The following is a 26,650-nucleotide window of genomic DNA, read 5'->3' on the forward strand; positions in this document are numbered from 1 at the left end:
GAGCAGACCTCTGCCCAGCTCTGCCAGGAGGGACCTGCATGGGCGCCTGGGACGAGGGGGAATATCTGGCCACTCATCCCTCACCACCACTCACTTGTTTTCCCAGTGTCTTTGATCAGATCTACCGCTGCCACGTCGTTTATTGCAGCTGCATCTCCAGGAGCCTGGTTTGTCGCTGTTTGCTATTGCGGCTTCCAGGAGCCGAGCCTCTCATCTTCGAGAGATGCTCAGAGAAGGGCTCTGCTGCCTGCAGACGCTTCGGCTGCGCCGACGGAGGCTGGAAGTTTGGGCTGTACGTGGTAGCCCCAAAAAACACTTCACTAGTCCACAACTACCCCCATCCTTTCTGCCGAGGGCCATCCAGAGCCTAGCGTGGGTCTGAACATGAAGAAACCTGTCCCCGCTGCAAACTGCGTTTAAACACTGCGCTTCCCCGTACCCCAGACCAGGCTTCTCGTGCTTCATTAATTCACACAGACTTTTTAGCTTCTTTTTCTCCCCCTTCCAAAAGCTGCTGGAGCTTATCAAGAGATGAAAGATTGAAGGACATGCATAATTAATGGCCTGGCTTTATTTAAATAATTTAATTTTGCCATCGCATCTGCATTCTTCAGGTATGCCTTTAATTTTTTAATTACAGAAGAGCATGCCACAGTGCTCTGCCTGATTAACAGTTGAAAATTAAGGCTAGATTGGAGAGGGAGAGAAGGATGTGTCAATATAGTAATAAGAATATAAAATAGCTTGATAAAAGAGGGAAAAGCAAAGAGTGTCTTCAGCTCGGCAAAGCTGTCTATTTTAATAGTGCTGTAGCCCAGCGCATTTCTGGGAGGATTTCCTGCCCCTCGAGGCAGCTTGGGGGGGTCCCCGGGGAATGAAGAAGGGTGCTCCGTATGTTGCAATTCCCCCCCGCAGCCTGGGCAGAGCGATGCCCATCCTCTCCTCTCCCCAGGGTGGCAGGAGCCCGGTGGGTCTGGTGTCCCAAAAATAAAGGCTGACTTTTTACAAAGTTTTGCAGAGATCTCGCTATTAATGCTGAATTTAGAGAGCAGAATTGAGGCTCTGGGATCAATAGAAGCTGAATTCTCTCATCACGAGCTGATACTTTCAACTTCTAGAAAGGAATGAAAAAAAATCCCCTGGTCAGTTCCGGCGGGTGCGTTTGCCAGCAATTATCCAAGGACCAATATTGATGCCAGCTGCAAAAGACAGCTCTTCCCTTGGCTCTGCTCCCAGCCCAGCGCTGAGCAGAGGTACATCAAACTGGGGCGGCAGCAGAGAAGAAATAAAAGTAAAAAATACCTAAAGAAAAAAAAAAAAAAGAAAGCATCTGAAAGAACCAAGCATTGGAGCTTCAGCTTCCTGCCCAGCACGGGAAGGGCCAGTTCACGCCGCTGCTGCCCCGTCCTGCCCGAGCGCTCCCAGCACCAGCGAGCCACAGCGCACCCGGTTCGGTGCTTCCTCCTGCTCAGGGGTCTTCCCTGGCCCTGAATCCCTTCCTCCCAAGCTTGTCTTTGGTTTTCTCTGAAGGTTTGGGGATTTAGTTTTGCTAGTTCATACCCCAGTGAGGATTTTTCAATACTAAAGGGCAGGTTAAAATGTAAAGCTCAGAGGAAGGGAAGACGGGCGCAGGTCTGCACTAGGACTCTACCGAGGGTTTCAAGCGCTCTCTTCCAGCAGCTGGTGAAACTGGCTCGGGCAAAGCTTTGGGAACAACCCGGACGTTATTATTTTCTGTGTTTGCTTTGGGAACAACCCGGACGTTATTTTCTTTGTTTGCTTTGGGAACAGCCACTCCAAGCACAGAGGGGAAAGGATTTGCTCGTGGCCGCGGTGCTCCCTGGACCGGTTTAAAGCTCCGCTGGGACCCATCAGCGTCGTGACCCACTGGTGCACGGGATCCGGCTCGGCCGTGCTGCCCTACCCCTGCGGGCAGCGACCTCCCCAAATTAACTGCCAGCTGCAAAGGGGGACACAGAGGCTGTAGAGGAGGCAGCTTCATCCGTGCTGCAGAGAGCTGCTGCTGTCAACGGCCGGCTGACAAAGGCTGTGGTCCCCAACCAGGGTACGCGCACAGCCCTGGAATATTAAACGTAATGTAAGATGATAATGATTAATTATCTCACCTGTCTACAAGGGGAATAATTTTCTTTTTACTGGAATAACTAAACCAGCTTCTTTTACCCACTAATAGCACTTTACTGTCATGCAGCATCTTAAATCCAAGCACTTTACTCCTGTTTGGCTGATGAGGACAGGGCTCTGCTGCGGCTGGCTGGAGGATTGCCCCGGCATCGCTCTGCCCGCCGCCTTGTGCCAGGCAGCAGGTGAAGCCAGTCCTGCCCCGAGCTTTATTTTCAACCCCCTCCGTGGGATTTTCACGTGCCGAATTAACCCCAGCTTCTTCCCCGCTCCGACCAACACCTGCACAGCGATGCTGAATTCCGGCTCTGCGTAACCCTGCGGCAGGTAAACGCTTCCTGCACCCTCAGCCCAGGCCGGGGGGGGCACGGGGGCCTCGTCTGTAGCTCATAGTGCAGGCACAAATGAAATGCCGCTTTCCCCTCCACCCCCCCTCTCTTTTTGGTCTTCCAAAGTCTGAAAAATGAATGATGCATTTTCCCCCCTAGCGCTGAACTATAAATTCTCCTCTTAGTGCTTGGAACATTTCTGAAGAAAAGAGGCACCCTGGCTCTGCGCCCCTCCTCCCTCCGAGATGCAAAATCTCAGTTAAATAATACAAAAATATGTCATACTTGGGTTTTTCATTTAGGTGCAGATTTACTGTGGTTGCTGCTCATCTAACGGCGCCCTGTGATGGATTTTATATCACTCATCTGTTCAGATGAGGATGGGAGGAATTTATACAATCTCACATCTTCCTAGGACATAAAACCAAGCGCGTTTATCCCGAGGCCCCAGCGTAGCTCAAGGAGACGCAGCATAATCCATCCACAGTCCTGGGAACCGCTTCTGACTTTGCTACCAGCTCTCTGCACCCCTGCAGCAAGTCCCTCACGCTCCTCGCTTTCCCAGCCTCCCAAATACCTCTAGTAACTCTTCCAAGGGGCTCTGAGTGCCCCCCACCCCTGGCTTCGAAGGCTCTTTGCAGTCAGTTTTTCCATACCAACCTCTTCCAAGGTTTTCAAATCCCCTGGCCAAGGGCACCTGAAAAACCCAGGGCAGCTACAAAACTTTAGAAAGCCGTTGAGCACGTTAAAACCACGCTCTGTTTCCCTAGCCTGGCCGCGTTGTCAACGAGAGACTCGATGTCCAGGGAAGCTGAATCCCGCAGCTGCCCCCATCGCCGAAGGAGTCGAAATGCTTGGTGGAGCTCTGGATCTCGGGGTGGAGCATCGGTACCTGGTCTGATGCATCTTTGACAGCCGAGGTCACCTCGCCGCCCTGCAAGGGAACGTGTAAGAACAAGAAAAGCTGATTTGCGGCAGCCGTCTCGCAGCTCCTGTGTGATCTCCATCTCTATTGTTACAGCCCCAGCAGACTGAGGATTATTCCCCGTCTCAGAAAGCCCTTTAATTTTAGTATTATTATTATTATTATCATTATTATTTTGTCGCTGTCACCATGCCAGAAAAGCTGATTATCTCCAACCTTTAGGAGAGAAGCCAAAGAGGGCGGCTGAGCAGTTTTCTGTAGGACATCCAGCTGTGATAATGCAACGGGGAAGGTTGAGCTCAGAGACTCAGCAATTCAGCCCTCCGGTGGGGTTGGCTTCTTGGAAGCGACGTGTTTGGGCAGAACCACCTCACTTGTGAAAGGCAGCGGCCGCGGGCAGAGCCTGCGTCTGGATGCGAAAGCTGTCGAGGGGAGAGGGAAGTGTCTTGGGAACCGGAGCACCAACAGGAACACCCGTACTTCACCCGCAGTATCCATCAGCGCGACGAGAACGGAGTCGCACCGAGCCCGAAGCCGGCGCTTGTGAAGCCCACTGAGAAATGCGGGTGCTTCAGTCCCGGAGGGGGAAAAACTTGTGTGTCAACCGGGAAACTCCACGTGCCAGGCGAAACGCTCGGCAGTGGGTCGAGCATCAAACCCCATCGCTGTTTCTCTGCACATAATGGTTTATGATCCTGGTCTTGACGTGCATTTTCAGGAGCAGCCATTTGAATTAGGAAGAAAACAGACATTAATTCACTTTGACTATTAGGAAGAACCAAGATGGATTTACCGAGTATTTTCCAAACACGGTGCATCAGGGATACTCGCAGTGGGGGTAGTTTTGCATGGAAACAGCACCCAGTGAATGTGCCCTGGCCACACCAAAGCCGTGTTTCATTAATGAAATTTTCGGTAACGAAATCTAGCAGAGAGCCAGACCTGATCATGACATAAATATATTTGCCACCCCTCTCAATAACGAAAGAATTAAAGGAAACAGCAGCCTGCTGCTGGGTATTCTTTTGAAAGAGAAAGGGAGATAAATCAGCTATAAATTATTCCTTGTGAACGATTCCCTAGCTCTACTACTGCCTGGTCCGTGAACAAAGTTTTCGTTAGGCAAAAGCGACTCTCGGGCGGGGGCTGCGGCTGCCCGGGGAGGGCAGGGTGGGAGGGGGCTCGGCAGAGGGATGCGCTGCACCTGCGCTGGGAAAGCATCAGCAGAGGAGCCACTGGGACCATCGCCTTCAACTCCCATTCCAGCAAAGCCAGGCGGGCGCTTTGCCGGAGCTGTGAAACCCACCGCTCCTTCTGCCTGGCTCGGTTCCGCGTGTGCGAGCCCGACTGCCAGCAGCGTCCCCTCCTGCATCCTGGGCTGCGGGTACCAACGCTGCCATGCCCGCGCCTTGCATCCATCCGGCTTCTCAAATACTCCGGCACTTTCCAGTGGCAAACGCCAAAACACCGTGTTAGCTCCGTGCGAGGATTTCTGCTGTTGTTTTTTTCAGGAATAGATTTAAATTTCTCATTTGTGGGAGATAAAGAGAGCCGGCGAGCCTGGAGAGAGCGACGTACAAAGTGGGATCCTTATAATGGAATTTAAAAATGGATGAGGAAAACTAGAACAATCTAAACTTAATGTTACCTGAGTAATTAGGCAACATCAGGGCTGCAGTTTCTCTCATGTGTAAGTGGGCATCAGACAGGTCTGACCCACAAAACCTTCCATCTCTGTCTCTTACACAGACCGATCAAGTCCGGAGCCAGAGCAGCGTACGGGCAGCCCGGGGCAGGGGCTCCGCACAGGGATAGATTTCAGCTCCAGTGTCCAATTGAAATCCCATTAAAACCAATCGAAAGCTTTCCCTGGACTCTAAACTGTGTTAGGGACTCCCTGGCAGCGTGAAGGAGTTCATCTCCCGTCACCGTGGGAGGAACTGAACTGCCCCGTGGGGCACAGAAGGGCGGCTGGGGCTCAGCCATGGGCACAGCGATGCCCACGGGCTACTCGCTGCTGATTTACGCTGGTGTTGGGAAACCCCACTGGAGCCCCCACCTTTTGGAGCCCTGCAAAAAGCACAGGGACCAAGAGGCAGAGGCACAGCCTCAGCCAGAAACAGCCGCTGCTCGGACTGCCCTTGAACGGGACGGCCGCGTGTGGCCTCGGTCCCACCAAAACGCCCGTTACCTGGCCAGCCCCAGCCCTGACGTCTGGCGCACGGAGCCCATCCCCAGCTCTCCGGCACCCGCTCCTCGTTGCTGGCTGATTTACCTCTGCAGTTAATTATTCCGGCATTTCATTACTCACCTCACTCGGTATCTTCCTTTCTCCGGTCACAAACGCGTTTCCAGGTGCTCTGCCGAGCGCTGCGCGGTGAAACCAGTGCGGCCGCGGCACGGCCGTAATTCACTCGTGGAGCGGCACGGCCGGGGAGGCTCCGCTCTCTCCTTCCTCCCAGCGCCTCGGCCGCAGGGTGAGGAGGAAGAGCCTGCCCTGCCCAGCTGCTTGCCCTGGTGCTCCCGCAGCGGGATGCTGACGGGGACGCTGACGGGAACGCAGGGATGCCACGGCACATCCACGGACCCCCCGAGCCAGCAGCATCTGTCGATGATACAAATAAATACCCCCACGAGCTCCTTGTGCGGAGCAAGGCTGGAGGCAGAACTACACAGGGTGGCTGCTTCATCTAATTGAAAGAATTAGGATAATATTTTCTTTCTTCAGGCTAAGTTCTGCCAAAAAGCAAAGGGAGCCGGAGCCGCGGGTGGATTGCGTGTATGGGACACCCGAAGAGTTAATCACTCATTTACAAAACGTTGATATAAATTGCTGTCAATTAGCTCTGTAAATGCTTATTGTGCTGGCTAAATTAGTACCTGCCAGAAGGGGTTAGATGCACCCATGAGGTTTAAACGTTATTTCTTTCTCAGGGGACTGTCTACAGAGGGTTTGGGAGCCCTGAGAGATGCGAGGGCTGAGCAGCCCTCTCCCGCCGTGACGTTCGGTTTTCCTTGCACGTTTCCTGTCGTTTCCTTCACGATTTAGGATGAGCGGCTGGGGAGGGCCCTGGCATTACGTACAACTCTGCCAGGCATCGAGGCAGCGACCAGAGACCTGCCGCACGTTCCTCCCACGCCTGGTGCTACGGGACCCGGGGCCGAGCAGCCCCACGGTCCTCGTCTGCAGCAAGAACTCAAGAGGACGCACCTCAGGAGGGGGACACCGCATCCCTCTGCAGGCAATGCCAGTGCCGAAACCCAGCAGCAATCCAATGCTCAGAACCTGAAGAATTCTCACCTCTAACAGCGGCACTGAACCCCCAAAAGCCACGAGCTGAGCCTGCAGCCAGGGCCAGACGGCGTGCCCCCCAAGGACCCCAACAGGGAGGGCACCCTTGTGAAACGGAAGCAGAAAGGACCAACAATAACCTCCTGGCAAAGCTCTGCGGAGCTCCGAGAGGTTGTGACCGTCTTCCCTCTATCAGTGTCCTCTTAAATCCAACAGGAACACTACTGCTGCCCCAAAATTCCAAGCAAAACGCATCTCGGGCGCATCATGCCACGACCTGGTCGTTCCAGACTCCAGCACAGCCCGATGCGCGGCGCGGTCTGCTGAAACCTCCTGAAAAAAGTCAGCTCCGTCCTACCGCCTTCTCTGCCGACCTTTTTTCAAGTAAACCAGCCGAGGCCAGACGAGAAGGGAATGAAACCAAAAAGATAAAAGCATCTGTGATCTGGGAGAGACAAATAAAAGGCAACGGGAAAGCCACAGAGAGCATCAAACTCACACCAGCGAAGCCGGTGCGGGCAGAGCAGAAGCAGCAGCAGGACATCAAAGACCGTGTAACGCCCTTTTTTGAAAACAAATTTTGTCAATCAGTGCCGAGACACAAGCTAATTGCAGTCAGTCATTGGCGAGGGGGAGAGACGAGGCGCTCAGCAGAGAAAGCGGCTTAATTAAAGCAAATTGGGGCATCCTGCAGCAGAAATGCCAGAGCACGGGGCTGGGAGGAGCATGAGAAGATGGGGGTGCGGGGGCTCTGCGGACCCCGGTATCCCACCTCTGCTCGCAGCCTCGCTCCACACCCGGCATGGTTTTTCTGCCTCCCTTAACAGAGCTGACTAGGCCCAATAAAAACCTGCTGGAAAAGGAAAATAATCAATTCTGCATATAGAGAGGAATTAAGTCCGTGCTCTGGGAAGGGGCAGCGACAAGTAATTATTTCCTGGGTCACGCGGATGAGGCTCAAGCGAGGAGGGTGGTACTGGCCCTGCCCCGGCCGCCGGGGAGGAACCAGCGCCTGCACGGACGAGGTGAAGCGGGAACGTCTCGCGCGGGAACTGCGGCAACGCCACGAGCAGGTTTTTAACGTCGTCCCAAGGACTGACGGACTGCGCCATTCTGGCAGGAGCGCGGAGCTCTTGCTTCCAGGCTGATTACTGCCGCAATTAAGCGACTAATTTGTTGTCTGGCTGCGCCGCTCTCCAGGGCTTGAAGAGATTAAAGTTTTGCCCTGTTGCAGATGTCTCATTTTACAGTCTTGGCTTTCAAAGTCTAAAATATCCCATTTGGAGTCCCAGCCAGAGGAGGGGAGAAGGGACTGGAGGAGGACAGGGGCCCGGGGTTGTCACCCCATGGTGTCACCCTAAGCAGCAGCATTCCACCCTCCTGACCGCAGGCGTGGAGGGAGCACCGAGCCGCCGAGAGCTCCCAGGACCCTTTTCCAGCACGCTGGGTGGTGCTGAGCTGCGCGGGGATGTCCACGGGATGCTTTAAGCTCCCTTCCAGCAAATGTTTCCTGTCTGGGCTGCAGCGGAGGGACTTCTGCCCTGCTCGGTAGAAGGCGGCGTTATACTCGAGCCAACGTAGCAGCGGGAAAAGCACCGGCACGGGAACCCCTACGATAAGGCTTAGTACAGGTCAGAGGAAAAACACGTTGGCAAATTCCACTGAGGAAAGCAGAAATGAAAATGCACCTATTTGTCACCAAAAACCTCAGCAATCTCAGATACCCTCAGAGCGCATGACGGGAGACACGTAACACCACCTTCAGCGGCCCTTTCCAGCTAGAGAATTCTCTGCCAGGTTAACTTCCAACTTCAGCAGCAACGTGAATTGGGAATTCAGCCCCAGACCTGGACCAAGAGCCATTACCAGCACCTGGTCTCACTTCGGGCAGCTGTGCACTTTTGTTTTGCCCCCCCCCCCCCCCCAGTAGCAACATTGAGAAATAAAACCCAGTTTCAAGGGGTTGGTTTGTTTCCTTGAGGATCTTAGGTACCTGTTTTCAAAGGGGCTCTGCTCATCTGCCGTGACAGAGGATCCGCGCCAGAGCAAGCATCGATTCCTCGCTGGAGGGGTGGGACCACAGCTGGAATAACATCACATCCCGTTAGCGCAGAGCGAGGAGAGCACCGACAGGGACGGCGGGCAGACGTCGGCTCCGTTTAGCTCCCGCGGATGAGCCCGCCGCCGGTCGCGCGGCACAGAGCACAGCCAGACCGGGGCCGTGTTCCCAGGGCACCGCGCGGCGGGAGGGAAAAGCCTGGCGATGGGCAAAGGGGGTCGGGTCCTGCCCCGAGCCCTCCGCCGTTGAGCGCTGCCGTGCCCTCGTGAGAGCCAGGACGCGCTGCCGAGCGGCTGGGGCAGCCCCAAGGCCGGGGTCAGGAGCATCCCGCTTGGCCCCGCCGTCCTCGTGCACACGCGTGTGTGCATGTGTGCGTGTGTGCGGGCCGGCATCCAGCGGATCCTAGAAGAAACCTCCGGCAGCTCATGAAAAAGGCACCAGAAAAATGTAAGAAAAGCAATGCAAAAATTTATATTTTATTTTAATTCAAAAATTTAAAATAGCTTTCAAATTCAGTAAAGTAATGCCTGGACACAATGAGAAGCCTCATATACAGAGACAGATAAATTAAATTGTATATACTGCAGACAAGCCAAGTGTATGTATAGATTACATATTTACACTTTTATGTAAACCATATTTATACATTTTATTACATTTACAAAAAAAAGCTGATCTTCCACTACTGTTTACTACAATAATGAAAAAAAAATTTACATTGTGTCTTTTTTAACTGTACAAACTTTTGATTCATAAAAATATATCTCTGTACAAAAGAGGGATTTTTTTTTTCCATTTTTTTCTTTTTTTTTTTTTTTTCTTTTTTCCCCTTTTCTTTAAACATAATGCAAGTCCTCTGGGCACAAGAATGGAGAATGTCACATATCGGGTCCCAGCCAGCTTGCAAAAAAATGGGACAACACCCCCTCCACTTCCTGTTGCTCGGGCAACAGCAGAAAATGGTACTTAATGGGTGGAAAGCAGCAAGTCTTAGGTAGAGCCTCCCTTCTCCCTGCCTTGGTGTTAAAATATCTCGGGCTCTATTTACACGCCTCGACACGAGCTTCTCCTGGCTATTCCATCGACCGAGCGGCATTCAGAAAGGCCTGAAAAGCAGACGTGGGCTCGGCCGTTCTGTGCGCGTGCGCATCCCTGCTCGGGGCTCGGCACCGGCCGCAGCTGCAGAGGATGGCGTTGGGCTCAGCACCAATCCCGGAACGATCCGAGCTCTGCCGTTGTGGGATACCGCCAGGCTTTTCAATTTTGGGTACTGAGAGGGGAGCCGGGATACCGCGATCCTTGGCACGGGAGCGCCAGGCACGGCAAACGGGATGCGCTGCGCCCGGTCCCTCGGCCGTGCTGTGGGGGGTGCGCTAAGGCCAGGAGAACGGGCCGAGGGCACGAATCGCGGAGTAATTTAGGTCGGAAGGGACCTCGGGGTCAAACGGGCCAGGAGAGCAGAGCCCAAGGTGGGAAGCAGCTGTGCGCGTGCAGACGCAAGCGAAGGAACCGGGGCAACGTGCCGGTGTCCCGGTAAAGGGGCGGCAGCTCCCCGCCTTCACTGCAGCCGCTCAGCGGGTGAGCCGGAGGGGAGACGTGCCTTGGCCCCAGACCCCAGGGCCACCGCAGCCCGGTCGGGGTCCCCTCCTCTCACCCACCCTTCGGCTTGCCCTGGGGTCCGTGCCCTGCGCGCCGGCGGTGCCCCGAGGGAGCAGACACGGCCGCCAGCCCGCCCGGCTGCCCAGGGAATTCCGTCCCGCCGCCAGCTGGGAGATGAAGCCATCTCCGCCTGCCTGTGCCCGGCACGAGCCGGGAGCGCTCCTGGCTGCAGGACACGCTCTGTAACGGTCCAGCACCGACCCTGAGCTACCTGTGTGCCCACATCCAGGCGGGCAGCGTCTCGCCGACCTCTGTCCGTATCGGATCGGGGCTCTGGCTCACGTGTGCGCTTGCACCCAGCTCTCGGGAATGAATCAGGGTACCCTTGCATGCTTTGGGGAGCAGAGATGGCATTTTTTGGCAGGCTGGCTGTTCAGCAATTAGGCTGTAGAATGCTGCTTACTCTAAGAGCACTGAATAAGAGACAGAAGTAAAAAAAATAATATATATTTATATATATACACACACGCGCACGCACAGAGTAAAAGAATAAACAAAACAGAAAAAAACTACCCTGTGGTTTTCATTAGACAAAACCTCAGCTGACGTTAGGTAGGGGAAAGCCAGCGTTTAAATGCAAGCATGGATGTAAACACCGCCCCATTTGTTTTAATTCTGTTTTCCCTTCCAGTCTTCTGTAAGAAGAAGCTGCTTCACTGACACGTGCTGCTCTACGTCAGCTGTATCTCCCTTGACTTACAGTTGGCAAAACGGCACCGTTGCGTTCCTTGACTCCTGCCTGGCCTAAGAAACGGTGACTCAAACCAAACAGACTAAAACCCCGAACCAACAAGAGCAGCTCTCCTCTTTATTAGAGGAGGACAGTGTCATCACGAAAGCATCATTCTCTTATAAGGGAGGAAAAATGTCAAGCCGCCTTATCTGCTCTCAGGAAAGCCAAGGCAACCTTTCTGCCCCTGGGAAATAAAGGGAACAGCTTTGGATAGAAATTAAAACTCTTATTGCATTGCCATTTGGAGGATCAATATGGAAAGGGCAAAGGCTTTCGAATGCTATTGGGGGGAGATTTTGTATTTGTTAGAGTTCTTTTCAAAGAGGTTTTTGTCCCTTCGTGTCTGTCAGCAATTTCCTGATTAGGGTGTTTGGACACAGCTAAAACCGGCAGCTGCTGGGAGAGGGCCAGGGATGGGGGACGTTTCCTCACCAGCCCTGAGAGCTGCCTGAAGTGAACACGGGGCAGAAGAAACCCAGCAAGAACACCCAGAGGAAAATTAAACACGGGGAAGAGGAGAAAAGCTTGCAAAGTTTTGCTTTTCTCATTGAAGAGGTCCCACTTGAGAACTCTTCCTCCGCAAAAGCCCTGGGTTAGAAAAAAACAACAAAGAACGAACCCACAAAACCAAATAAAGACAAAGCAAGTACTCATCCTGTCCCACACCGGTATTTTCCATTAACCCCCGCCAGCACCTTCTGCGGTGCAACCTGCTTTTGCCTCTTTGTTGTCCAAGTTCTTCCCAAAAGCGGAGGGGCATTGGTGCGACCCCACATACCCCACTGCTCCCTCCAGGAACACATAACCAAGAGCAGGGTGTTAAAGCCTTCCCATCACCTCACCTCCCAGCTCCTCCACTTCCCCAGGTGTGGACGTTGGGCTGAGACCCACCAGGAGGGTGGGAGAGGGGAGCTGTGCCGGAGCAGACCTTTGGTTGGCTTCGTTATCCACAGCGGGATGGAGAGGGTGGGCGAGGACGACAGAGGACAACCCAGCGGTCTCTCAGGAGTTAACGCAAAGTCCAACGAGGTGTAGCAGCTTCTCCACAGCCTCAACAAGGTTGGGAGGAGGGAGATGGGGAGGGAATGGATGGAGACTAGTGAGGTGAAACACAATCATCCACCAGACACCGACCCCGGAGGAATCTGGGACAATGGGAAAGGAGGGGGGGAGAGAGAAGCAAAACGCTTGTCATTACACACAGAAACGCTGGGAAAGCCTGAACAGTAGTTTCATTATCTCAAACTAAGAACATTCCAGTCTAGAAACACCCTTCAGGTCCACAGCGGACTTTTGTTTATGACATTAAGTTATTCCTCTCTGCAGTAAAACTTTTAAACCCCTTGCTTTACCTTCCTCTGATCGCTGTGCAAAACACCCTGTCTGGAGTCACACAGCGAACGATCTCTGAGAGATTCCTTTTGTCCTTCACCTGGTGACTGTTCCCACCACACGACTATCTGGATTTGCTTTGCCACTGGCCCCCAAGACGTCATGCCCCAACCGGCAGCGAGCACCCCAGACCCAGAGATGGAGATGCTGGTTTGGGTCTTGCAGAGATCTCCTGGGCAATCTGAAGCACTCTGGCTGCTCCTGCGAAGCATCGCTTCGAACCAGCATCGTACAAGTGACCAACAGGAGGAGGGCGGTGGCCCTGTCCCACTCACCGCAGAGGGGATGGGTGCTATACAGCTGTGCACACGGTGCTGACTGTGAACTCCGTCTCGTTGGCCATGATGTCCGTGGGCTGCAGGTTTCGGTCATACATCGGATTTTCAAACGTTGCTCGGACGTTGGTGTTTTCATGGCCTGCGTAGCCATTGAATGGGACTTTTGGTCTTCTCCTGCAGGGGGTCAGAGAGAAAAATCCAGAGAGGTCACGGCTGCTCCTGCTGCAGCCAGCTGAACAGCCCTGACGAGAAGTCAGTGGGAAGGAAAGAGCTGCTTTCAAAGAGGGCAAACACCTGGGGATAAGACAGAAGGGATCTACAGAAAAATCCCACTATAGATTTGTAGCACAGGCAGCTCCCTGGGCTTTGCTACAGCCCTAAGCATGCTCCCTCCGCAGAGCGGCCACTCCGTGCGATGCTTGGCAGTGACATTTCCACAGCAATGCATCGATCAGGAGAAATAACTAATTTACAGCGTATGCAAAGCCAGCTGAAGTACGAAATTTACTTTGCCTCGTCCTACTTAATGTTGCCACAAACCTTATTAATGGTCATAAAAGCCCTCGACACTCTCTTCTCCTAACGCCCTCGCCCCTCCACGTGCGCTTGCTCCGTTATTTTTTCACCTTCCAAATTAAATGAGAAACCAGGGCTAGGGGGAGCATTTTTAAGTCAAGCTCACAAATATTTCTGTCGGCCCCCGATTTTGTTCCACCTACCGGCATCACGACTGAAACCCACCTGTGTTTGTAGAGATAAAGCACAAACCCTGCAATAATCAGGGCTATGAAAGGCACAAGAATGGCAGCTGCCACAGAACTGCTGTTTGATGCAAAATGGTGTCCTATTGATTCTGGATCATTTTCCATCATGCTGATGTCTGAAACACAGCAGAAGTAAACGCATTTCAGAACACCGCTGTGGGAAATGGGGTTTGCTTGAGTTACAGGTTACATCTTCAACAACAGAGCGAGATGGTTACACGTGTTGCTGTAAAAGGTAATCGAAACCTTCTGAGCTGCGTGAAGAATGGTTTGGAGATCTAGCCTAGCTTAGACATCATCATTTTTTTTAGAAGTGCAATTAAAGAGAGATGTAAATAGACTTATCTTGCCAAAATGCTCAAACTTGGATGCTTAAAGTGAGGCTTTAAGGGAGACTTTCAAAGGCTGCAATAACGAGCATCTAATTCTCCACAAAGGTGACAAGACTCCAGGGTGAGATTCCAAAAATCCCAAGAGATTGGAGAGCTCAAGCCACATTTTAAGAGCTGTTTAGGAGCTTAGACCTTGGATCATCTAAGCTCTCAAGTGCCTCTGGGATTTTTGAAAGTGAGATGGAGACACTGTTTGTGGTAGCAATGGACTTGGGCTTTTAGGTCAGACAGCTGGCAACGTGGAGGAAAAAAGTGTCCAGGTGCTATTTGTGGCTCCAAACTCCTCCTGTCTTTGAACAGAAGCCCGTTTATTTAAATGCCTCAATTTGTCCACAAATTAAAAATTTTCTTCTAGTGTTGTTCATCTCCCGCAAATCTCACGCCGAGGATGGGTTTAGCCCCCCCTTGCCAGAACACCCAGTGTTCCGTGTCTTCAAACACAAGCCAGGGCAGAGCAGCTGCGTCCATCGTACAGGGAGGAACTGGAGATGAGAGAGGAGCAAGGTGCAGGGGGAAGTGCTGCCAGGCCATGGGGACCTCCTCCTCCTCCTCCTCCCCACGCAGCGTGGCACTGCTCTGCCTCAAACGTGAAGAAACAGAAGCTCCCACCCCCCTGGGGTACAAAGATTTGAGGGCACCCCACTGTGCCCCGTTTGGGTTTTGTGAGAGCTCTTATAAACGATGAGCGGAGAGGAGCTGGAAAGGGTGAGGTTAAACCTGATGGTTCAAACCCATCTATAACGATCTGGTCTGGCAGGGTTGAAAATTAAAGCCAAGGCCAGGAGAAACGTTTGCTGTTTGAAAATCTCCACTACTGCCAAAATCTAGCTTTTAGCAATCAAGGGAAAAAGCAGTGATCAGAGGAACTTTACCAAGTCTCTGAAGGCCAAACTGCCCGAAGCCTTTGCCACGCACAAAGCCCTGGTACACAAACGTGCCGCTTGACGACTCTGATGAGACCTGCAATGACAGGAGAGCAGAGATCAACAGATTTGTTCAACGCTTCCCCGGGATTTTAGCACCCGTCTTGTCACAGTCTCTTTCAAGTTCATGCATAGCATTAATTTGATTCAATTCCCCACGAAATCGTGGCATTCTTTAAGAAGTCTGACTGCCCAACTTGTTCAGACTCTCACATCTCAAAGGAAGAGGAAAAAAAAAAAAAAATCTTGTTTGCAATAAACTACAGAACCCGCTGCTGATTCAACAGGGATAGCGAAGGCTCTGGGCTACAGGTGGCCGTGGGTCAATCAGATGCATGTTTCTTCTAAGCTCCAGTGGGTCTCTTAAGGGCGTGGGAAATTACCAGACACAGAAATTGGGGTGAGAAGTTGACTCCATAAGGGAAGATTAGCTCTTCTAGCTTGATGCTTAACAGATATAAAAATGTTAAAATGGAATTAATCGTGTTGGTTTCTCCTTTAGTGTTATCTGGAAGACTTACAGATTTTTAAACCACAGGGCAATAAAGAACCCCCACACAGCTGCAAGGGAGCGTGGAAGAGCCAACTGTCATCTCTTGCGATGGAAGAACGCCCCATGTCCCCTTCAAGCGAGCAGGTCACAGCAGGACAGCAGCCTCATCTTGCCACCAGCCAAGGGAGTTTTATTCCCTCAGCTTCAGCGAGAGAAAAGCTGGGGCTGTGAGAGCAACGGGCGGAGTTGTGTGGGTGGACTTTGTGTATGAGGTGCCCGTGCACTTACATGTCCATCTAGAGCCCATTTATCATTTTTGAATTTGTTGACAAAAATCTCCACTGGCCCCGTTATCTGGTAAACCTGGAGAAGGAGGTGCACGTCTTCTTTCTTGTAAACACCTGAAAAATAAGTGGCTTTTAATCACTAGATCACAAGGACTCTTGCTGAGTCTGAAGTTATTAACTTTCTACCTGAGAGAGTAATCACCTCATCATCTTGGAGTGGACAACAACTCCTCCTACCAGCCCTGTCAGTGGGATGCACCAGGAGACACCCCACAAACACACGATCCCACCTCCACCGCCCGGGATATTGAAGACATTTTGCACATGGGAAGAGACTCAAGTGTTAATGTTTGGGTTACGTTACTGGATCAGTATGAACCTGGTGCTCCACGGAGGGCAGGGATGAGGAGCACTCGTGGCATTTGATCTTGTTTGTCTTAAACTATGAGTCCATCACCCCAGCACAAAGGGAACGGACGATGGACAGGGCTGAGCTGCCCTTCAGGTAGAGCCAAAGCAAACTCGGGAACACGATTTTGTTTCTCTTGGTCCAGTCAAAGATTGGAGACCTCGCAGCTGGGCGGTTCTGTAAAGCTCTATCAGAACATCAATGTCACTCAGAGCAGAGCACGTTGCCCCTGGCTCTGTGAGACCACCTGAGACAAGCGTAAATCCCTACAGCTGGCCACGTCAGCTCCCTTACCGGACACCTGGAGCTCCACGCCGCTGTGGTCTATCAGAGTGGCATTGACTTTACTGGTGGCAGGATCGAAGCTAGTGACAGACAGCATCGCAGGCTGCTTTTTCCCCATGTATTCGTAGGAGCCTTTCCAAAGGGAATTCCTTGCAAACACGTCAGCAGGCACTAGGAACCGCAGCAAGTGGGGATGCAGAAAAACAAGGGCATCGCCATTTATTTCCATTTTTCAGAAACCAAAATAGAGCAAATTTCTTTCTCTGAATTCACAAATACGTATTTAAATATCTCAAATCCCACCCACTCTCCGTGTTATCATCACTGAGTACAAAGCCAGAGAGAGGAGAACAAACAAGCTGATGACTTCAATTTTGTTGTTTTGACAAAAAATGTCACTGAAGTTTTAAAAACAAACCAACCCCAAAATCATTTCTTAGAAAAAGCAAACAAAACCCATTTTATTTAAAAAAAGGTCTAATGTAAAACATCCTAGAGGGCTCAAATCTCCGGAGTGCCCCAGGGAGGGCCGTGGATGTTGGTACCCGACTCCCTTAAGGCTCCCGTCTGTTCTCCAGTGAAGCACGAGCAGGATCGGGCACGCGGGCTGCTTTCACCAGCCCAGCAGTTTTAAGATCTGCAGGGCACAGCCAGGTTTCTGGCTGCCCCAGGGAAGGGAACGGACCTGGTAAGGTCCGGGTCTAGTACCAACGCGTCCCACGGAAGAGCCAGCCCCGCTCCGGTACCTGACACCTTGGTGAGCGGCGGGTCCCGCGCGGTGCCAACGGGCCTTCCGCTGGGGCGGACATCAGCTGCAAGAGAGGGGCAAACCACAGCCGGTGAGTACTGCGGCGTCCGACACTGCTGGCACGCTGCTGGCGTGCTGGCGCTAACAGAGGGCAGCCTTTGGCCGGCATCGCTCGCGCACGTAACGTGGCTGCACGTGTACGAGGGCTTGGGGCGGGTTCCTGCCCAGCCCACTGAAACAGCGCGAAGCTTTCACTGACTGCACGTCCTTTCATCTACTGTCCTCCCCTGCCACCTGCTCCAAACCAAAGTGTCCAGAGAGAGCTACCATGCTCCACGAGAGCCACGCAGCTTTACTTCCAGATTAGACCACTACGCCTTCCTGATCTAAGACTTCGAGGTACGGAAAGAACAAGCTTTATCTTGTGCAGATGCTTCTAGATCCAAACCATCAGGCAGAAAATCCCCCAGCTCTGTCTGCCCCGGGACCCGCACAGGACCCTGCGAGAGCCAGCCCAGCCACGCACACGCACGACTCCTGGTGCAGATCTAAGAGAAAAGCAGTTTCCTCTGGGGCTGCAGCGTTCCCCCCCTCTGCAGAGGAACCCACGGTCACGCTGCTCAGAGCTTTTACCAAGGCAAATCGGTGGTTTTCCTGTCCAGCTGCCGTCTGCTTTGCAGGTTCGATGCTCAGATCCTCCGGTGAGATAGTACCCGCTCTGACAGGAATAGATCAAGGTGTAGCCCAGAGATGGCAAATCCAGAGCACCGACGTTGGCGTGGGAGGGGGTCTCCGGCTGCTTACAGTGGTGAGCTGAAAAGCACAAGGGAAACGAGATGAGAGAGACCTTCCGGTCGTACACAGAAAGGCAGAAGAGTGACACCCTGGTGTCAGCAGGGACAGAATTCTCTTAGAAGAGCTTTTTTCAGCAAAAGCTTTCTCTGCTCACTGAGGGAGACAATGCCATGCCTGGATTTTTCCCAGCTGGATGAATTAATGAGATGCTTCCCGTGCTTCGCTGGCCAGATTGCTCTTTCTGCCTAAAGCTCTCAGGGGATCCTTTGCTCGGTTCCAGGTTCCACGACCTGAAAATCAGGCTCCACCACCCGCCACCTTTCAAGGGAAAAAAAAAATCAAACCCAAATGATGCTAAAGACACCTTTTCTCCTTCCTTTGAACTCTGACCCCAGAACTGTGTCCCAGGTCTATCTCCAGACAAAAACCTGCTTTTACAGGTCATCTAGACCCAGTAAATTAAGCCAGTGATTCCAGTGAGAGCATGACAGATCTGGTTTTGTATAACCCCTCTTCATAGCACCAGCATCCTACTAATAATTTGCACCTACCTGTCCACAGCATCACACAGCAAGTCCTCAAGTGTGCAATACTCATAAATTCCTATAATTGCTCAATAACTTTCAGGATTTGGCTCACAGACATCGAGGCTGAGCTTGTCCAACTCCCTGCCGCCAGAGCGAGCGTGCGCCCGCACTGCTCTATCAGGTCCTGTTGTAAATGTGTCACCGCTTTCCTTGAGAAGTTACGACACAAAATGAATAAATCACAGAGCCGGGAAGCTCCCTCTCACCCACGCTGTAAATTTGCCCTTTCTGTAGCTCTCAAACCGCTCATGAATGAAAACAAATCCTTGGCAGCCTTCATGAGGTATTATCTTTATCCTTGTTTTACAGGAGATGAGATATAAAGCCCAGAAAGCTGAAAGACTAACCCAAACTCGCATGGTCCGGCAGCCCCAGCTGGGAGGCGGCAGTCCAGCGCTCGTTAGCTGGATCCAACTCCGCGCTGTGGGTGGAGAAGGCTTTACACAAAACCTAAAGGCAACAACTCAGTAGTCCTTGCTGGCACGCGTAAGCCACAACCGTTTTCTGTTTCAACGCACCTAGCGCCAGGAGCAAAATCCCACGTACAGCCGCGTCCGCGTCCCTGCGGGATCAGGGGAGAGGGAAGGCTGTGAATTTGGGGACGCGCTCCCACCTCCGAGGCGAGGAGCAGGGAAGGGCAGCTCCTTCCAGAGCAACCGCCCCCCTCTCCCCTGATGCCACCTTGTCAGGGTTTGCGAAGGTGGGTGTCCCCGCTGGGCTGCCAGCAGAACGAGCACCTACAGGGTTTGTTAGCGGAAAAATATCTCACCAATAAACCACCTCGCAGGGGAAAGGGAAAAGCTTTTTAATACTTCCAATTCAGAGGCCATGATAGATATTACCACTTAAATACATTAAACTCCTCCTGGTATAGCAGGGAGAAGATGATGGACAGCTTGAAAGAAAGAGCAACATGTTATTAAAGATGAAGAGAAACACCGCTCTGCTGCAGAGCCCCTCTGGCTAAATGTTAACCTTGGTCCCTGGAGTGTGAGCTCACATCTTCGCCATCAAATGTGGTTTCAGCAGCACAAAACAAAGTCTCACCTGAACCTGTATATCTGAGGAAGGGACAAGTAAAAAAATCTTATGTGAAACCAGAAGTGGCTGCTGGTGTAGTCGTGTCAGGAGAGAAGCGATTGTGTGATCTCCCTTTTCTTCAAGAACAGTTTTTCTCAGAGCTCTCCCCCAAACTACCAGCTCTTCGGAGCCAGCAATTCGCACGGTGAAGCACAGCACCAAACCAAGGCAAGAGCAGGGTTAAAGGCACCGGTTTCCTCTGACAAAGCCTCTCCCCAGACTTACGGACGCAGTCCGGCTGCACGCCGCTCCACGTCAGGTTGGGGAGGCAGGTCCTGGTGGTGGAGCCCTGCAGCAGGTATCCCTTCTGGCACTTGAAAAAGATGATGCTTCCCACCTGTTTCAATAGGAGAGAAAACACAATTTCCAGTGCAACGTGAATCGCCGACGCACGTCGTACAAAAGTACTTCTATACCTTTCCATCCTCTATACGCTGCGGAGGGCGGTCACCTGCCAGGGTCTGGTGTGGAGAAAGCTCTCAGAGCCCCTGGAAAGCTGCAGCCTTGAACTGTGCAGGGAGTTGCTTCTTTTAGTGATAGAGGCACAGCTGCTTTGTCTTTAAATGTACCCAAAGCCAGCAGCAAACACAGGCGCTATTAGAATGGCCTGAAATTTTTGCCAAAAGGGACATTCAATAGAACTAGTATCAACAAACGTTCTGTAGCTATACTATAAACGCCAGTTTGGATTGTGAATAGCAAAAAGGATCACAAAACCTGACTTTTCAGCATTTTTGAGGTATGCTTACTTTTTTTGCAGACTATCCACATTTTGCATTTAGTTTCAACCAAATTATTATTCTTACAACCAAACCACTACCGTATAATGGAGCTCACTCCCTGCTTCAGACAGGTCGGCAGTACCACGCTGTTTGGCTGTGAGCCCCGTTACCGCAACTGGATTTGCTTTAAAACCAGAATATGCTGAAAAAAAAAATTGCCAAGCAGGGCTTTGAGTACCTTTCCCGTCCTCCCTAGCAAGGCTGCAGCACGCAGACCCCCTCCTCACTGACCCTGCGGCCAGGTTTTATCGCGCAGTCGCTCCCAGGCTCCGAGGTGGCAGCTGCGGTCCCCGGGGTACCACGGCCAAAGGCATCGCTTCCCCGTGCCACGCTGCTCCAGCCACCACCTCGTCCCCTGTGCGAGCACCCGAGGCGGCTCCGCTACGGCACACAGCTCTCAGATTGGCAACTCTTACAGAAGTCAGACTTAGGGTGTCTCAGTATTAATTAAAAACTAGAATTAATTCCTTAAAACCTAGGATTAAGATAACTAATTAGCAGCAAAACTGAAAGATCCGCTCTGGTAGGAGTAGCCACGTGGAATTAACTATCCCAGCCCCGCGCCTGGCTCCATCTCAGCAGGGAACAGGCGCCCGCAGGGATGGCAGCGGAGGCTGGAGATGGAGCAGCCCAGGGAATTGCTTTGGGTTTTTTTCTCTCCACTGATTTCATACTGTACGGGAGCTGAGATTAAGAAAACCACCTACAGAATTTGGTCTGAAAATGAATGCCTCCAATGTGAATACTAATTACACTAATAACTATTAATTAGCACCGTACTTAATATCATAAATAATGCATTGCTAGTTAATCCCGTACAAATGCACTCTGAGGTCTAACGGAGCACGCCGGGATGTCCTGCTCACGGGAGGACACATCATTAATCCACGTCAGGACTCGGACACGGACTAACCACAGCAGGTACCAGGGGACGCGGGGGGACGCGCAGCCGTGACGGTACCTGGTAGCCCTGGGAGTTGTTCTGCATCCCGAAGAGAGGCACGCCGGGGTCCGCGCACGTCGTCAGGCTGGGGTCTTAAAAGAACAGAACAGAGGCAGTGTTTTAAAGCAGCGGTTGTGAAAGCCACCTCAGAGCTCTGCCTTCCCCTGCTCTCCACGCAGAAAGACCCTGCTGCGCCTTTGCAACAAGACAGAAATGTTTTGCTACAGGAGGAATACATAGCAACAAGGAAAAATACATGGATCTTTCTGTTTCCTAAATCCCTGACTGTTGCAAAGCAAACTAACCAGAGGTGCTCTGTCACCCAGGAGAAAACATAAGAACATAAATCTTGTGTCAGGGACAACTCCCTTCCCTTCCCCGACCCTACAGGTGATGAGCGAAGCACCCGGCTCAGCGGTGCTGTGCCCTCCGCCGCCACTGGCCACCCCCCGCACCGAGGTGGCCCTGTCCTCTCCTGTGCCCTGGGTCAGCGCCTTCGTCCTTCTGGGCTCAGCTCGGCCCTCGCTCGCCGTGGATCCTCGCTATTTCATAGTGATAGATGGGGGCTGGAAAGTTTAATGCATCTCAGATACATAATCGCTCTTTATGCTTCGTTTGGTTTCGATCTATCAGAAGATGAATACACACAATTCAGTGGGAATAGCTGCTACTCTTCCAGCATCTATCGCTTTTTTTCCCCCCAGCATGTCGACAGTAGCAGGGCATCGATGGAATTAAGGCAGAGATGCATCACATTAATATCAGCATCCCAAAGCGAGCAAAGGAAACTGAAGCTTCTCTCCGGAAGGCAGTTCAGCAGCAGCAGCAGCAGGTTCCCTGCTCCCTGGGATCCCAGGAGGAGCTAAGCGGCAATGCCGGCCACAGGGATGCTCCGGTACCTGGCCGGGGGTAGCCCCCTTAGCAGGGAGCTGGAGCATCGCAGGATCTCAGCGCAATCAGGTGAGAGTCTGCTCTGGGTTCCCAGCCTTCGTTCTTCAAAACTTGCTCAGCACTGCTACGAGAAGGACATAAGCCCCACAGCAAACCCCCCTCTACGCTTACGCGAAACACTCCAATTAACAGGATTGTGCGAGACAAGAAATAAACTAAGAAAAGCCTCAACGATCCGACCCAGCGGGACAGAAGCAGCCCGGCACTCCAGCCTGCAGCTATGGGACAACGGGCTACAGGTTCTGTACCTAGCGGCACGGCTGTTTATTTTTATGCCTTTATTCCTTGTGATCGGACTAATCGGTCTCTTCACGCTGAAGCATTACGCACTTGTTGGTGCCGTGCCCAGGTCCTTGGAGCTGCGGTGGGTAACTAAACAAGGGATACAAACTGTGGCCGACTCGGGGCTGCGGCGTACCAGCCAATTCATTTTCCATCATTCGGTTCTGCTGAGCTATTGTCATTTGTCACCGATGCGGTTGCCATGGAAGCCCCCGGGTAAATCAGTGTCTGAAATAAATAAATAGCGAGCGCCATCGCCGGATGAGGCAGGAGGTGATGGATGGCAGAGGGTGCGGGGCAGAGCCTCCGTCTCCTGGCTGCATCTGGGGGGGCCTGCGGTGCTGGCAACCTAACGTATGGCCAAAATGGGTGAGAGCGGAATAAACACAACGCTTTGGCTTCAGCTGCTTGTGTCAAACTGACATTTCGGGTGAAGGTTGTGTAGACACACAAGTCTTCTCCCTTCTCGTGGTTTGTTTGGGCGAGACAAACTACATCTCATCAGCGGCAGGAACTGCTGCATTTGCTGGGTTCAATCACGGAGGGCTCCGGAGGGCTGGGTGCCACGTACGTACGACATGATCCCGGACAAGGATTCGCAAGAAAGCGATGAAGTGTTTAAAGGCAACATTTACGACAGCAGGCAGGTGCTCCCAACTCTTTGTATGTGAGAAAGCTCCTGGTGAAATCAATAGGACACTTGGAGGTTCAGGCCACAGGTATTTTTACATCACTGTAATTGGTGATGCATTTAAGGTGTAGCTCGACGGACTGAAAACCGTGGGGAAGAGCCTGAGATCTGTTTCTGCCCCAGATGCCCGCATGAGGCGATGATGGTGGTGTTCAGGCAGACAGTTAAGGTAACAGCACACAGCCCGTGCGGTTTATCACCACAGGAGTCCTGGAGTTCAAGAACGTAGCCAGAGTTTTAAATAGGTGAAGAATGCTGTGACTAATGATGATTATCCACCTCCCAGAGGTTTCAAAGGGTTCAGAAAGCCCCAGAAAATGGGCACCTGAAGAACACGTGGAAATTTCAGCCTGAATCCCAACGCTGCAGCTAGGCAAAGCAATTTGTAGATTTTGATCTCTGTATACAGCACCTTCATACTTGTAGGAGATGCTATTCTGCCATTCTGGATATAATTCAAAGGCAGCGGAGAACGTAAGAGCTCTCACATGCACCCTTTAGGCAGAACTCGGTTTTGCTGCTGTGTCTGTGAGCAGAAGAGCTCCGCTCCGCAGCGGCCCAGGGCTACTCTGCAGTCAAATTGCATTTTCAGTCCCATCGCTGACACCGTGATACCGTGCACCTCCAGAGAGCAGCGTGCGGGGCTGGAGGTTCCCGAGGAAGCCTGGAAGCAGCCCAGAGTCCAGCACCGTGCAAAGACAACAGGTCTGACGGTGGCAGGGCCGTAGCAGCGTTAGCACGGTACGGGGCGCGAGTGCGGGCGCAGCATCGCGCTGGTGCGCTGCCACTGCCCCCAGCCCAGAGGTAACGCAGGCAGCACCAGCCTTGGGGACCTCTGCGCGGTGCTGCCCTCTGCACGCTCTCACGCAGCCCTCACGCCTTACGGCCCGGGTTGCAAACGTTAAACCTGGAAGTTCTGCAGAGGGATTCTCCCTCCTGCTCACCAGCAGCCCAAGCACAGTGCTGAGGAGCGGTGACAGGGAGGAGATCGTCTTGCTTGGACGCACTACGTGTTGATCACCGTCGGGGGCAGGAAATGATGGGGACAGGCGCTGAATCTAAGCAGCAAGCCCCAAAAGGAGGAGATGGGCTGCTTACCACCAGTTAGTACACGCAAACTAAAAGCATGATCCTTATATATTCTGATTTTCAGCGGAACAAAGTCCTAATTTCTGCACACGTAGAAAAGAAAACCAACTTTGCTACAAACGGAAAAGCAAGGTGACCACTCAAAGCCCTTTGCTAGTAGGTGGAAGACGGAGGAGTCTCCCCTTACCGATGCAGCTGGGCTGAGTCCCGCTCCACGTCCCATCAGACTGGCAGAACCTCCGGGCTGAACCCACCAGCACGAGCGGGGCTAAGCAGGAGAAGGAGACGGAAGAGCGGTACGTGAAGCCTCTGTCCTCCCTCCTGCCTTGAGCGGGTATCCCCGGGTCGCCGCAGAACACAGCTGCAAGAGGCAGAGACACACGCGGATTGCGATGAACCTCCTCGAGAGCAAGCAACGTCAATAAGCTAAAGATGGGTCTATTAATGGCCCAAACCTTACCACTCCCTGCCATCGAACTCTGTGATTGACTAGGGAATTAGTAGTGGTAGAAGGCGTTGTTGGCTACTTTCCTTATAATTTGCTCTTTTTGTCAACTGCTGTTAATTAACTTCCACCTTCTCCCCATCTTTTCTTACTTTTTTTCTCTTTTTCCCCTACCAGCATGCTGAGCTTTAAAATGCATCTCTAATTGCACGATGTCAAATTGCTATATGGTTCCATGTCACACAGAAAGCCCACTAATTATACAAGATCCAGGGAAAGGTGCAAAGAACAGAGCGAGGGCTTTGTATGATTTAATACGAAAATGGCTATTGTGCAGCTGCCAGCCATTCAGCCAAGAAAAGAAACTCCAATCTGCCTTTATCATTATGAGACATTTAACTAATTTTTTTGCATTAGCTATTGTATCAAGCACACAGGTTTCCACCCAGCCAAAGCTCTGCCTTCACAAAACACTCCTAACTTCTGCCGCAACAACACGGTGCCTTTTGCCAAAGGGTTTTTTTTTTTTTTCCTATGGCCTTTGCCAGATTCAAGACCCCTGAGCGCAGGAGACTCAGTCGCCGGGGAGACACACGGATAAACAGCCAGTTTTAAAGATGCCTGCTGGACAGGAACGTGCAACATCTTCAGACTTGTTGCAAACGTGACCTCACGCCTCCGTTACAAGAGGTGGAGTGACTGACTGCGTCCCCGTGGCCACTACTGCCTCCGTTACAGAGGCGGCAAACCCTGACTCCCAGCAATTCGGCTGCTGTCGGAGGTGGGGAGAACATTCAGGCTTTTGGGCTACAGGCACACTGAGCATCATCCTGCTTTTCTCCTGGTGTGCAAAACTCCCACTGACTCCACTTAACGTAGGACTTCTCTTGGGCTTAGGCGTAGGAAGCACAGCAGCCAGGTATTTGACTTCCCGCATACTGAAAATGATCCATCCGTACCCTCTGAGAAACTGCCGGGCAAGGCAGAGCTGACACCAAAATCAGCTACGTGGAGACCAGAGATGTTGGAGAGAGACCATCAAACAACTGGGTTTTAATCCTAGTCCTCCACCCAACTCATGGGTGAAGACGCGGACGGCTGCCTACTCACGAAAGCACTGGGGAATTTCCCCGCTCCAGGTCCCGTTCCCCTCGCAGGTCAGCACAGCGGGCAGGGAGAGCTGGTACCCCTCCAGGCAGGCGTAGCTCACGCTGGAGCCCCAGCTGAAGTCCGAGCCCACGACTTTCCCGTTGGGGATGGCTTGTGGGGATTTACAGACAATAGCTGAAGGAAAAACAAAAGCACGCTCAGCTCTCCTGACTTCTCAGCACAGTTATTTCCATTAACAAGCAAATTCACGTAGGAGTAAAGTTGTATTCCGCTCTCAAAGAGCGCCTCCCGTGACTGGCCTGGCAGGGGGGGCCGTACACGCTTTTCCAGCTGTGCGCGTAGTTGTAAACCCCAGGATTTTATTTTGAAGCTTGGAGTTAACCAAATCCCAAATCTCAAAGTCAGATTTCTGAGTCTGTGTCCATTTCCAGCCGAAGGTAAGAATCCACCCTGAGTTAGCGTGAAAACTCATCTCAGATTCCTTGAAAGATTCATACATTTTGGACAACCTGGCTGAGTTTCAGATTAGCAGTTGAATCAACAACCAGTCGGTATTTCATCTACTCTAGGGTGTTTAAATATGACATTTTTGCAGTGCTTTGCTTTTCAGCTCAGGGGAGCACTGGGAAAGATGCTAAGCTCGTGCAAATCAGCCTGGCCTCCAGACCAGGCTCTGTATTATTCCTGCAGCACCAGTTTGGCAGAGAGAACGAGAGGGGAGTGTAAGAATTGCTCTTTACAGCCTCTGAAGGAGGATATCTGGAGTATATTTGGAAGTTTTGATG

At 52.1% G+C, this 26,650-nt stretch overlaps 2 protein-coding genes across 5 annotated transcripts in view; one reads left to right on the top strand and one right to left on the bottom strand.

The window, feature by feature from the left end:
- RIMS3 (regulating synaptic membrane exocytosis 3) overlaps positions 1–25,287 on the top strand; it is a 128,342-nt gene extending 103,055 nt beyond the window's left edge. Inside the window, exon 8 of the transcript XR_008573968.1 lies at positions 25,271–25,287. The gene's annotated coding sequence lies outside the window, so the exon portion shown is untranslated. The remainder of the gene's footprint in view (positions 1–25,270) is intronic.
- Positions 9,259–26,650, bottom strand: part of CSMD2 (CUB and Sushi multiple domains 2) — a 302,978-nt gene continuing 285,586 nt past the window's right edge. For all 4 annotated transcript variants that reach the window (XM_054802279.1, XM_054802278.1, XM_054802277.1 and 1 more), the window contains 12 exons: positions 25,866–26,039; positions 24,498–24,671; positions 21,316–21,389; positions 19,798–19,909; positions 17,744–17,923; positions 17,109–17,174; positions 16,372–16,533; positions 15,670–15,782; positions 14,838–14,925; positions 13,551–13,689; positions 12,807–12,983; positions 9,259–12,284 (listed from right to left, as the gene is read on the bottom strand). In XM_054802279.1, coding sequence (XP_054658254.1) covers positions 12,824–12,983; positions 13,551–13,689; positions 14,838–14,925; positions 15,670–15,782; positions 16,372–16,533; positions 17,109–17,174; positions 17,744–17,923; positions 19,798–19,909; positions 21,316–21,389; positions 24,498–24,671; positions 25,866–26,039 — 1,442 coding nt within the window. In that variant the 3' untranslated portion in view covers positions 9,259–12,284; positions 12,807–12,823. The remainder of the gene's footprint in view (positions 12,285–12,806; positions 12,984–13,550; positions 13,690–14,837; positions 14,926–15,669; positions 15,783–16,371; positions 16,534–17,108; positions 17,175–17,743; positions 17,924–19,797; positions 19,910–21,315; positions 21,390–24,497; positions 24,672–25,865; positions 26,040–26,650) is intronic.

The sequence above is a fragment of the Grus americana genome, chromosome 23, assembly GCF_028858705.1.
Source record: "Grus americana isolate bGruAme1 chromosome 23, bGruAme1.mat, whole genome shotgun sequence".
NCBI lineage: Eukaryota > Metazoa > Chordata > Aves > Gruiformes > Gruidae > Grus > Grus americana.